This window comes from Notolepis coatsorum, assembly GCF_963971535.1.
Source record: "Notolepis coatsorum genome assembly, chromosome: 10".
Lineage (NCBI taxonomy): Eukaryota > Metazoa > Chordata > Actinopteri > Aulopiformes > Paralepididae > Notolepis > Notolepis coatsorum.
In genome coordinates, this window is record NC_140174.1 from 130,152,678 (window position 1) to 130,166,616 (window position 13,939).

Below are 13,939 nucleotides of genomic sequence, written 5' to 3' on the forward strand. Positions count from 1 at the left end.
GGCTCGAACAGGCAAGCCCAGCGTCTCCGTCATTCGTGGCGAGCGCCTTGCCCACTATGCCACGTAGCCGCCCATTTGTCATGCAGTTTAACACACACACGAGATGGGCGACCCACAGGAACACACACACGCATGCACTGAGTCGCAGATGAAATGTCTCTCTGCACTTTTCCCATCCCCTCGTCCTTCCCCCCATGGGCAGCCGGGAGCAGATAGGGCGTCAACGTGAGCCGCGCCCCAGGGACCAATCCAAGTGCTACTGTCCGTCTTCGTCAAGGACGCCACAGCATTATCGATCTGTTGTGCATGTTTTTCCATTGGGTTTATCTTATCGGGGGGGGGGGGGAACCCTTGCGAGCACGGGGAGAACATGCAAACTCCACACAGAAAGGCCTGGGAGATACCCAGTGGTGAAGTCGTAATATGGGCCAAGGCCAAACACCACATGCACGCGCGCTCTCCCGCGCATACATGTTCCCTCGGTTGCGCACAGAACAGATGATACAACTTGTCTCATCCTTCCAGTCGGGAGATCAAGCAACCCCCCACCTACAGGGCTTGTATTTGGTTGTCGGTATCCTATTATTATGCAAAGTCTAGGTGATAAGTGCCGGCGGCCGGGGTATACGGCACGACGAGTCATTTTTGTGTGGCCGGCCGGCACTTATCACCTAGACTTTGCATAATAATAGGATGCGCGTACTTCTGCCTCAGTGACGAAGCCCAAACGTCGTTTGACCGCGTATGCCCAGCACTGCACCCCTGGAGATACCCCACCTGAGTACCTGGCATCATGTGGAAACATGGTCCACAAGCGGGAATCGAACCCTGGACCTTCTTGCTGTGAGGCGACAGTGTTAACCACTACACCACCGTGCCGCTCGGGTCTGGCGCTGAATGTGTTAAAGGAACACGCCAACTTTTTGGGAAATTAGCTTATTTGCCATGTACCCTGGAGTTAGACAAGCAGATACATACCCTTTTCTTCTCTATGCATGCATTAGCAGGGTTCCCACGGTACCTGGAAAACATGGAAAACATGGAATTAATTTGTTCATTTTCCAGGTATGGAAAAGTCATGGCAACTGAGCAAAAGTGAACACTTACATGGAAATAGAAACAGTTGTGCTGGAAAATTGTATTGGATGATGTATAAAATTGTAATAAAATGAAACTATTTTAAGATGGGTTTATAAAAACCCTTTACATGTGAACAGCTGTTACTGTAGATAGAAATAGATGGCATCCTATATGGTATATTGGATGTTGGAATTTGATGCAGGCAACTTGGTGATATGGACTTTAAAAGTATAGTTTCGGATTGGTGGACTTCAGAAATAATAACATTACTCACGATCTTAATGGAAGGGTCAAATACATGCATTTCCCAGCCAACACGGGAGCCTTGACATCTACAGTGAAACTTCTTATGCAAGTTTATCCTTAAATGTAAGTACTGTAGCTGTGTTTTAACTGTGTGGTAAACCTGGGTTTATCAACGTTAGTTAGTAAGCACTAAGCAGTGCAATCTTGCTAACTAGCTAGCAACTTGAGTTTGAGTTTGTTTTGAATTTGGATTTTGTTAATGATGCAAGCCCATAGAGTGCAATCTTGCTTGCCAACATTTAGTTTGCTAACTAACTAGCTACTAGCTAGTGTTGGCTAGCTTGCATTGCTAGCTAACTACCAATACATTTTCACATTAGGCTGTGACATTACTTCTATACTAGTTGACATGAATAGTCTAGTCTTGATACATTTTGTAACATTCATTCTTATATCTACTTTTAGCTATTTTGTGATTTTTAGTTTTTTTCTTGAAAAAGATTATACTACTAAATAGGAACATTTGGGGTGAGACATTTTTGAAAAATCATTGATCATGCCTAGACTGATTCTATACATATATACTGTTAAGCTAAGCTTACTAGTGGGGTTGCTGTACTGAGGAACCACAGGGAAACCAGCCTTATGTTTTCCCTTTTAGGTTCATTAGTTTGATTTACAAAAGAAGAGTAGGCATACTACCCCTTCTGCGTAAGACTCATTATCTAATAAGACTAATAATAAAGGAAAGAGGGAGGAGGAAGAGAAGAGGGGCGAAGATGAAAGAGGAGGAGAAGAAGAGGAGGAGAAGAGAGTAGAGGATGACAGGAAAAGGGAGAAGAGTGGAGAGGAGTTGAGAAGAGTAGGAAGAGAAGACAGGAGCGGACACAAGAGGGGAGGTGTGGAGAGAAGAGGACAGGATGAGATAGGAGAGGAGTGGAAGAGAGAACATATATCAATCCCAGTGCTCATGTGTTTCAAAGTTCCAGTTCAATAAATAGTTTTTCATCTACAGCTTGTTGCATTATTTCATGCATTGATATTATCAATTAGACATAATCTCTAAGCATTTACAATGTCGACCTGACTGGCACATCTTTTAAATCAAGTAAGTAGTCAGGTGTCCTAGGGGGTTGTGTGTGTGAGGGGAGGGGGGCGCGGATTGGGGCGGAAAGCTTCAGGGGCCTATAGATCATCACTTAATATGGTACCTGGAAAATCAGGAGGTAGCATGGAAAAAAAATTCAAGGCAAGCGTGAGAACCCTGATTAGGCTTAGGGAACAGCCGCACCGTTAGCCTAGCTTAGCGTCATTTACTGGAAGTAGGTGTGCCAGTGTAGCCTAGTTCCCAACAGTCACGAAATACACTCCAAATACAACTCCAAAACGTTCCTGTAAACAAGTTGTGACCGTGTATTTACCATGGAGAAAAATAAATAAATAATAATTAGACATTTTAGTTTTCTAAGCAGATATATACTCGGAATAAATTGTTTGCCCAATCACTGCTGCCTGGGTGCAGTGATTTCATCACCTCAAAAGACCCGTTTTTCAAAATGAATGAACACTTTCTCCATCTCTGCGAGTGACCTTGGTGCTGCCGGCTGCTCTGCACCCTGTCTCTGTCCTTACAGTTTCAAAGTTCAACACACAATACAATGTTTAAACTAATATCTCTATAGATATGTACTTTACCTACATTTTATAACCCCTTTAGACCTACAACGCCTGCTAATAATGCATTATATAGCCTGTATATAGACACAAATGTGTTTCCCGGTTTCAATGGGATAACACACACACAGAGGAGATGTCCGTCTCAGCGTTTACAGTTTAACACTGTTAAACTGATATCTATAAGTTGTTATAACCATAAATGAAAACCAGTGATTTCCTTCACCTGCTTCGAGGACCACTGACCCGTCTGCTTCGGCCTGCTCCACACCATGTCCCCTATAGGATCGTGCTGATCGACGAGTACAACACGGACCCGGAGATCTTTGTGTTCCTGCTGTCGACGCGTGCCGGCGGCCTGGGCATCAACCTCACCTCGGCTAACATCGTCATCCTGCACGACATCGACTACAACCCCTACAACGACAAGCAGGCCGAGGACAGGTGTCACCGCCTGGGACAGACCAAGTAAGGAAATGCACACGTACGCGCTTGATCTATGTTTTCATACCATCTAGAGACGCCATGAAACGGTTCAACATCCTGATAAAATGTGCTAACTGAATTTTGTATTATTTTTTTTTTTTTTCAGTATATTAGCTGGCACTACACATAATTCTGGAACCACATAATATGAACCTCTGCTGGCCTCGGAATGAATCCTGCCAGAGCCTTCTCTCCTCTAGTTTCCTACTCTCTAAAATGTTCTCTGTATCTCACTCTTATCTTCCTACTCTAAAATGTTCTCTGTATCTCACTCTTATCTTCCTACTCTAAAATGTTCTCTGTATCTCACTCTTATCTTCCTACTCTCTAAAATGTTGCAGACCTGTTTATTAAGATGTTACAAGCCAGAGCACATGGTTCATGCTGTTTAGACGGAGCTTTCTCTCATCTTTCTCTCGTGAACCTCGGTTATTTTAGGTAATTGTGATACTCGGAGAGACTGGCGAGAGTTTCTGAGCCGTCTGCCGTAGACTCTGCTACATTCTACACAGAACTGCGTCTTTGTGAGTTTCAGGACGGTGAAGGTGATCAAGCTGATCAGTAAGGACAGTATAGAGGACTGCATGCTCCGGCTGGGACAGAAGAAACTCAAACTGGAGCAAGACATGACCGCTGCAGATGAGGGTGAGGAGAGACACGACGTCTCACACACCTTCTGTGTCTTAACCCTTTCCGTCTGTAGTGTGATAGTGAAAGGGTTAACCTTCTGTAGTGTGGTAGTGAAATGGTTAACCCTGTCATGTGGCAGTTAACCTTCTGTATTGTCGCAGTGAAAGGGTTAACCATTTGATAGTGTGGTAGTGAAATGGTTAATTATACATATGAAAACAATCACAAGTTCACAATAGCTGTGCAATAATAGGCCACCCTCATTGCCACGCCCCCTTTTAGCCAATTGGCATGAACACACACACACCTGACCTCCATGCCACGTCTTTGCATCCTAGGGCGAAACCTGTGGCTGCTAGAGGGTGGGGAAATGAAACCTGTGACTGCTAGAGGGTGGAGAAATTAAACCTGTGACTGCTAGATGGTGGGGGAAATGAAACCTGTGACTGCTAGAGGGTGGGGGAAATGAAACCTGTGGCTGCTAGAGTTTGGGGGAAATGAAACCTGTGACTGCTAGAGGGTGGGGGAAATGAAACCTGTGACTGCTAGAGGGTGGGGGAAATGAAACCTGTGGCTGCTAGATGGTGGGGGAAATGAAACCTGTGACTGCTAGAGGGTGGGGGAAATGAAACCTGTGGCTGCTAGAGTTTGGGGGAAATGAAACCTGTGACTGCTAGAGGGTGGGGGAAATTAAACCTGTGACTGCTAGAGGGTGGGGAAATGAAACCTGTGGCTGCTAGAGGGTGGGGGAAATTAAACCTGTGACTGCTAGAGGGTGGGGGAAATTAAACCTGTGACTGCTAGAGGGTGGGGGAAATGAAACCTGTGACTGCTAGAGGGTGGGGGAAATTAAACCATACGGTTATCCTATAACCATAGTTATGAGTATAGCGAGCGCTCTGCACTCTAGTGGAACCACATCCCTTTATCAATCTAATACTGAATAATCTTCTCCACATGTACACACCCATCCGCCTGGCCACACCCACATCCGCTCCTCTACATAAGCGGGGTCGTGGCCATACTAAAAGCTCCTTCCCAAGTCTTTCACCACCGAAGGCGAAGACCACATGGTCCTCAGTGAGTCAGTGCAGAGCGCTCGCTATACTCATATAACTATGGTTATAGGATAACCGTATGTTATATTATCGTATAGCTTACGCTCTGCACTCTAGTGGAACACAGGAGCTGAGCAGAGCGGAAGCTCGACAAATGTACCCGCTGAGGTCCCCGACAACCATCAGAACCGGGGAGGACCCGAGCCCCCGGACCCACCTAGAAGGGGACAGGAGGGAATCGGATCAGACTGTGCGAAGAGGGTTTAGCACCTCAACGCACAGGGTGAGCAGATCGTGGGACTTACCTTCACAGAAGGACCCGCGACCACTCAGGCGCGCATCCCACATGCCACTAGGGAACGAACGGGAAGAAAAACCCTGTTACAGCCCCCAATATCACGGGGGCAAAGGTCAATAACCCAACCCCGTGGCAAGGCCGTAGCAGCGGAGGAGGACCCAGGAACAGCCTGAGGGCCAGGACCCCCAGAAAAAAGGGGCCCCGGTGAGGTCAACGATGCCGTAGCATCGGGACCCCACCAGACGGTCACTCATGACACCACCCCCCACATCGCCAGCGTATCGGACAGGGCCCAAATCAAGAGTAGGCCCTTCCCCCCTTTGGCACGCCGCCCTGAAGCACTCTAGCTTACTGCTTACCAGGGCCGAACCTGCTTAGTTTCCGAGATCTGACGAGATCGGGCGTGTCCAGGTTGGCATGGCCGTAAGCCCCAAGAGGCTACCCCCCCACAATACTGTGGGGCCAGACGGCGCGCCGGGGAGACAACCCCCAAGGGAGTTGATCCCTCAATCCAGGCAACAGGCCAGAACTCTACCTGTGCCTGGAGCACTGCGGACTAGACAGGCGCCTAAAGGGTCTACTGTAAGAACAGTACCCGGCGGAAGGGGTGTTTGGTATGCTGTGCACCATGTCATGACCTCAACAAACCCGACCCCTCCAGCAGGGTCGAGGTTCAAAGGAGAGGCCGACACAATTGGCAGACGTCATGAAAAATGCGGGGGCACACTCTCGGGCAGACGGGGTCAAGCCCGGCCTCAACCCGAGAGTCGACTCTGCTACCAACACACCGGAGAACCAACCACCTCCCTATGTTTAGTTTAACAGGAGGCGGTTGTTCCCTTAACCCACCAAGAAAAACCTAGAAACAAAGTGTTTCAGTTTTCAAAGGGTTAACCCAGGCCAACAGGTCGACGGGAACGAGTCCGGACCTGGGCCTGGCGGACCGGGACCTACACAGGGATGCCTAGAGGGGTTGACAGCAACCACCTCGACAGCCCCCTCCCATCCCTGCCCAGCAAGGTACAACACAGCGCAAGGTACAACACAGTATGTACCAAGCACGTCACCGTTATGGGCAAGCCGTAGTGGCATACACATGACACACATATCCACGACATCAATCCCTGCGAAGCCCGGACCGACCCGGCATTTTCCCCCCGGAAAAGCACAAAGTCTTTCGGGGTACCAGAACAGCAGATCTGCGCCCCGGCGGACAACGGGTTAACTGACTTGGTCCGGCGTGACCAGAACCAGTCCCGCCGCCATCCCCAGTCCTAAGAGGGGGGTAGGTACGCGTGTAGATCTAAAACATCACAGAGGGCGCCACCAAGATGGACAGAACGTGAATGCACTGCTCCTGGCGGCCCACCTCATGGGCGTGAGACCCCTCCGCCAATGTAATGATCTACTCCGTCATCTCCCCCCGGAGATGCATGCGAGTCATCGAGTCTTGCACTGGCGCTCGGTAGAGATAAAAAATCTCCTTCCTAGTCGCCCGCATAAAAAACTGCTTTTCTATGAATTAAGCAACCAAGGCGCGCCAGCCCAAAACGTGGTTCCACATTGGAAGCACCCAGGGCCAGCGCTATATGCACGTCAAGAACCCGAAACACATCAATGGTGAATTCTAATAAGAAAACACCAGACGACGTTCCCTCCATGCTGTCAGGGACGAGCAGCTGGAAGCCGGTCTATAAGACACAAACACAGGCCTTATATGCCGCGACTGAGGGCAACCCCGTCAATTCTGCTCCTCACATAAGAGGGGAAGACAGAAGTTCCCCCAGAGACCTCCACGTGAGTACAATTGAAAAAGATACATGCTATAATAATTGGGCCAAGTGACCAACGGCCCAGGCCCAATACACACTGTAATAGAGAGCAGAGCAGAAAACAAACAGTTTTCGAATGCAACGCATCATCCAACTTTGACAAAGACAGCGGTCTGCAGCACAGAGCCTGTAACCTCACAGATGTCTCCTGGCCAATAGGAAACGCACCCAGTGACGTATCCCATGGCCGGGGGGGAAATCCTGTGACCCACCCATCCTAACAGAGAGTGGAACCAGGGAACCCCTTCCCCCTCCCTGTGACGCGCTGCCCCTCAGCCGACAGGGAAAACTGACAGGCAGGAGGTCCCACCTCCGGCCAATCAGTAAAGGGGGGGGGGGATTTGATCAGCCCACCCCTCATACGATGCAACGACAAAGCAGAGCCATGACACCAGTCATAGCGTGCTACATGAAAGCGCATTATACCTGTTAGGGTAACAGCTTCACATTCTGCACGCCAGCCACACAGACGATAACCTCGTCTGTGCAAAATTGGTTTTATACATGGCTTCAGGCTCATGTGCGCGAACTTGCCACCTGAATTTTTACACCTTTACCCTAAAGTAAGAAAAAAACAGACCAAGAGAGGGGCCAAGGGCCCTGGTGCAAGAGCCACACATGTAACTTCGGTAGGCCAACACCTAACCCAGTTGTGGATCCTAAACGTGAATACGATACATACAACCCTCCATCACAATAAAAAAGGGCAAAAAGTTCACTCTCACTACTGTAAGAGGAACGCCGTTTTTTATGATGAGAGAAGACATAAGTCCTCGATTAAGTGCTGGTCACAGGCCTTGCCAAGTCTACATGACGGCGACCAAACAATTTTCAGAGAAAATGCCTCTCTCTAAGCAAGAGCACAACCCCAGCAGAAGCTGAGGGATTTAAACCGTATCCCCAAAAATATAGTGAATCAACACACATTTTGTAAACAAAATCATATTTGAGGGGAGGGGGGGGGGGGGGGGGGTGCAGGGGCAAACCGGCGAATAATTTCACCCACCCCTCACCACCTTACCCCTGATATATGTGTAGAGTAAAAGCTTTACATCATACACACCAGCACAGCCGAAGACCTTGTTTGAAACAGGTTTCCCACAGCTCTGCTTATGTGTGAAAAAAACTTGCCACTTGTTATTTTCATCATTACCCTCATGTAAAGAATAACAAGCTAAGAGAGGGACTCAGCCCTCGATCATATGCCACTATGCACATCATTGTAGGGTAACCCAGCCAGTTGTGGGCTCAGCCACGTTGTCTAAACGTTACATGAAGACACACAACTTCTCATCATACAGTCGCATTAACTACCAGCTAGCGGTTAAAGCGGCGAGAATCACATATTTTTCTGACCTCATCAACAAATCCCACAACCCCAGGACCCTGTTCACTACCATCAACTCTCATTAGCCCCCCCCCCCCCCCCCAGCACCTGCCTGGATGTGTCCCCAGCTAAGTGTGAGGAATTCTCAAATTTTTTCACCACCAAAGTTGAAGATATCGGATGGAACATCTCACCCCCCACACGTAACTTAGCTGTCCCTCTGGTCTGCTCATCCACACTGACCTGCTTTCAGCCCATCAGTCTACTCACCCTCACAGAGATAGTTTCCTCTATGAAACCTGCGACCTGCCCCCTTGACACTGTTCCCACTGCTCTCCTGAAACAGGTTTTTCACACAACCGGTCCCAGCATCCTCTCCATTATTAACTGTTCCATCCTGCTTTAAACATGCAGTAGTCCAGCCCCTATTGAAAAAATCAAACCTTGACCGGTAAAGGTTGTTCTGTGCCAATTGTCTCCCTACCTGCACCAGAACAGCATCCTGGAGACATTTCAGTCAGGGTTCAGGACTGGCCATAGCACAGAATCAGCCCTCCTTAAAGTGTCAAATGACCTACTCCTCGCCGCTGACAACCGTGACTGCTCTGTTTTAATGCTGCTTGACCTCAGTGCAGCTTTCGACACTGTTGATCACACAATTTTATTAGATCGTCTCCAACATGGGGTTGGTGTCAGTGACACTGCACTAGCATGGTTCTCCTCCTATCTCACAAATACAAGCTTTGCTGTCAACATCGCCAACTGCTCCTCCCCCTCAACCTCCCTCTCCTGTGGGGTCCCGCAAGGGTCCATCCTTGGCCCGATCCTGTTCTCCCTTTACATGCTACCCCTTGGTCCAATCATTCAGAAGCACAACATCTCTTTTCACTGTTATGCTGACGACACACAGCTTTATGTTTCCCTGAAACCTAACAACCAGTCTCTACTTAACAGTCTCATGTCCTGCCTGGATGATGTTAAATGTTGGATGGCACAAAACATTCTACAACTAAATCAAAACAAATGCGAAATAATCCTCTTCGGTCCCCCAGATGCTGTCACCACCCTTACCAACAGCCTTGGCAACCTGTCCTCCCTGGTCAAGCCTTATGTCAAGAACCTAGGTGTCATTTTTTATCCACAATTTAAATTTGACAGACAAGTGAACTCAGTGGTAAAGGCATGTTTTTTCCAACTACGCACCATTGCCAAACTCAAAGCCCTTCTCTCCCCTGCAGACCTTCAGAGAGTCATCCACGCCTTCATTTCATCTAGATTAGACTACTGCAACTCCCTCTATATAGGCATTAACCAGTCTTCCCTGTCCCGCTTACAACTGGTACAAAACGCTGCTGCCAGACTGTTGACCGGAACCCGCAAGAGAGACCACATCACCCCTGTCCTTGCCTCCCTTCATTGGCTCCCAGTACGCAATAGGATAGATTTTAAGGTTCTCCTATTTGTTTTTAAAGCCCTTAATGGTCACCCCCCCTCCTACATCTCAGACCTCCTATCCCCCTATTCCAACACCAGGTCCCTCAGGTCAGCCGATCAGAGGCTCCTGACAGTCCGGAGGTCTAACCTCAAGCTCAGGGGGGGCCATGCCTTTGCTGTCGCAGCCCCTGAACTGCGGAACAGCATCCCCACCTCCATTAGGCTCGCCCCCTCGATATATGCCTTCAAATCGAGGCTCAAAACCCACTTCTACCTACTAGCCTTTCCCATTCACTGACTCATGCCCTGTTTTCCTGTGTTTGCCTGTGTGCCCTCCCATAAAACGGAGTGTGATTGTTGTCAATATGTATCTATGTGTATCTACCCTCTGTACAGCACTTTGGTTGACACGTGTCATGTAAAATGTGCTATATAAATAAATCTGATTGATTGATACAACAAAAAAACCCAGTTAATTTTACTCACGTAAAAAACAACGCTGTTCCTAGGTAGAGAGAAAGGCACAAGCCTTGGCCAACGCTAACCCAAGCTATACAAGCGACCAAGACAATTCTCACACAGCACACGTCGTATCTCCAAATGTAGTGAAGTAACATATGTTTTTTGCGTTTATCGCATTTTCTCTGGTCAAGAATGACCGACAGACAGAAACAGGTTGAATGGGGGTACAGATGGGGGGGAAGACACTCTGAGAAAGGCACGGCTGCAGTCCGGGAATCGAACTCGCTAAACCCCAGATCCGTGACGAGCACGGTTGTCCCCGGCGCCGAAATAGCGCTCGAGGTACGCGGTGAGCTACTGGAGCTCCCCTAAAAGACATCGTTATTAACAAACATTCGGGAGGGGAAGGAAGGAAGAGTGGGGTAATGTCCAATGGACACCTTACCTGCACCAAGGAACGCAGGACGAAAGGCAGCAACACAGGTTGGTCCACCACGTCGACGAAGGCCTCTCGCTGGCTAGGCCAGAAGAAGCAATGGCCGGAGCCTCACAACGGCGTGACGCCCCCCTCCTGCAGCCAGTCATGGCGCAGGCCCGACGACATCTTCTGCCAAAGATGACGTCGTAGTCAGAGTGCCAGGGCCTGCTATTCTCACGGCTACTCCAATGGTTGTAGCACAAACTAAACAGCTAACTCTAGGCTAACTGATAGCATCAAGCTAACGTTCCCAGCCGAGCGCAGCCGGCAGCTTATGTCGTAGCTAAACAGCTAACTGGCTAACAGTTAGCTCAAACCGGCTATCGCTAGCCACTAGCTCACTCAGAAGCAAGCTAAGCGGCTACTACTGAAAACTGTACAACGTGAGAAAAGCAATACAGGCCAACACTTCAGACAGCCGCTGTCTTTTCCTCTTCTTATCCGAAGAAAAAAGGGGGAAAAAGGCAACACACGTCCCTCTTCAGAACGGTGTTTACCAGACAAGCCCCTCATTGGCTATAGCCGACCTGAGCATGGAGATATTCTCATAACAAACACCAAGCTCACCTCCCTCTCACCGGGTGTTTTTCATCTTGAAAAGCGGGGCCAGCACGGCAACAGTGGGTATCCGTTTGTCCAGAGACCCGGGGAATTGAACCGCAGATTCGGAATCACGGTCCCAGGAAAACAAAAGCTACGACTTCACTTGAGGAGGAGCTAATGTTATCATGGGGCATCAAACTAGAACCCCCTCCACGCCGCAAAGTGGCAGCGAAAAGAATCCTAGCCTGGAGCCGACCTTCGTAAGCTGTGTAGTTGACCCCCCACAACTGACACACCTGGCGCCCGCGTTGCAAAAAACATCACCCGCCCAGAGAGGCCGATCGCCTCCCAAGCAAAGTGTCCAGCTGCAGAGCCGGAGGCAATGCCGGCGCGGATTGCTCAGCGACGTGAGCCCCTAATGCGAAGCGCCGGTGGGGGTCAGAATGTTCATCATCTTCTAGACACTCCGGTGGCGAAAACATTATCGCTGTATTTCCTCAAAAATAGTGAGAGAAAACAAAGATATAATGTCAACGCAGCTCCTTTTCTCCAATAACGTAACTCCTTTCCAATAACTATTTTGGCACTAAACTAAAGTGGTGTATACAGTCACTTTTCGGTGGTGAAAATAGGGAAGGAGCTGTTAGTATGGCCACGACCCCGCTTATGTAGAGGAGCGGATGTGGGTGTGGCCAGGCGGATTGGTGTGTACATGTGGAGAAAATTATTCAGTATTAGATTGATAAAGGGATGTAATTCCAGTGCAGAGCGTAAGCTATACGATAATATAACTGACTGCTAGAGGGTGGGGGAAATTAAACCTGTGACTGCTAGAGGGTGGGGGAAATTAAACCTGTGACTGCTAGAGGGTGGGGGAAATTAAACCTGTGGCTGCTAGAGGGTGGGGGAAATTAACATGCATGCACATGTTGGGCTGCTCCCTCTTAGTCATTTTTATTTAAATGTATTATTCATGTGGTTAATTAAACACCCGACCATTCCATCTCTACATGTTAATACTAAAAGTGGCACGCTGGCAGCATTGGCGTTGCCTGGGTGAATACTTACTGTGGTCATCGTGGCTCTTCTCTCCTAGATGACGAAGGAACCATCACTGAAGACATGGCATCGCTACTGAAGGCTTCACTGGGCCTGTGATACAACTGGTGCACCTCTTCTCTCTCTCTCACACACACACAAAATACAGTCCATGCTGGACCGTCCAGCACTGTCTTGTTTGGCCCAAGCCCACAGGTGTAGACTGTGAAACATGTATTATTATTGTCATTAATTAATCTCTGGATGTGATCCTGACGCAGAAACTTGAATCCATGACTCTGGACTTGAATAATAGCACAGCGTACTGTTCGTCTCCTCAGATTCATGGAAGCAGTCATTCTTGTATCTTTCAGTCCGGGACAGATCTGTTCCCTCGGAGCTGGTGTAATGGAAAACATATGAACCCCTGTTAGTCAGGAAACCCTCTCTCTTGCTCCTCTCTCTCTTGCTCCTCTCTCTTTCTCGCTCCTCTCTCTCTCTCGCTCTCTCCTGTCTCTGTCTCTCTCTTGCTCTCTCTCGCTCTCGCCCCCCCCCCCCCCCCCCCCCCCCCCAAAGCTTCACCTTACTCTGTGCATGCAGGACCTTTTAAACCTTAAAGTCAGAAGAAAAAGATGTATATAAGAAGAAAAAAATATCCAAATATTTTGAGTTATGGGGTTATATAACTGACAAACAGGGCGGTGCTATTTTTATGTCGGGACCGACGAGGACTAAACCATCGACGCATTTTCAGTTCCGACCCATAGTTAAAGAAATTGCCCTCTGACCGAACCGTTTTGATCTTCATCTAGGAGAAGAATCTAATAGGAGATACGTTAGGCCTAAATGACTTCACGTGTATTCCGTTTTGTTCCTGTGGTAGAAAGCAGCGCTATGAGATGGTCCCTGCAGTGGCGCCTCGGCCAGAACCTTAGAACGGGCTCTCCCTGGTTTTACTTCATAGGAAACCTAGTAATCCCACGGTCTTGTTAATATGCTTCTTCATATCCAAACTCACGAGTATCGCTGTATACATAAATAGTATATTTTGCACATTACTCCATAATGTGACCTCACAAAGACCATGAAAGCCAAACGGTAAACGGGAGAACGTTTCTCCACGCCTCAGTGTTACAGCTAGTGTTAGTATCGTTTAGGTCGTCGTAAGCAGGACCTGATGTTTCTCAGATGGCACCTCACATCCCACGCAGAACACTTGAGCTTCCCAAATGATAACTGGATATTTATTTGCGGTCAAGAGTATCTGCCTTGGCTTTTTTTGCTGAACGGAACCTGTTCGGCATCTGGGATGGAACTTGGGGTCCTCTGTTCCTGTTTTAGTTGCCATTTCAT

At 48.5% G+C, this 13,939-nt stretch overlaps 1 protein-coding gene across 1 annotated transcript in view; it reads left to right on the top strand.

Annotated features, from left to right (window-relative positions):
- smarcad1a (SNF2 related chromatin remodeling ATPase with DExD box 1a) overlaps positions 1–13,131 on the top strand; it is a 125,769-nt gene extending 112,638 nt beyond the window's left edge. Inside the window, exons 21-23 of the mRNA XM_084323890.1 lie at positions 3,286–3,468; positions 4,022–4,131; positions 12,645–13,131. Of these exons, the coding sequence (XP_084180016.1) occupies positions 3,286–3,468; positions 4,022–4,131; positions 12,645–12,706 (355 nt within the window). The 3' untranslated portion in view covers positions 12,707–13,131. The remainder of the gene's footprint in view (positions 1–3,285; positions 3,469–4,021; positions 4,132–12,644) is intronic.
- The last annotated feature ends 808 nt before the right edge of the window (positions 13,132–13,939 follow it).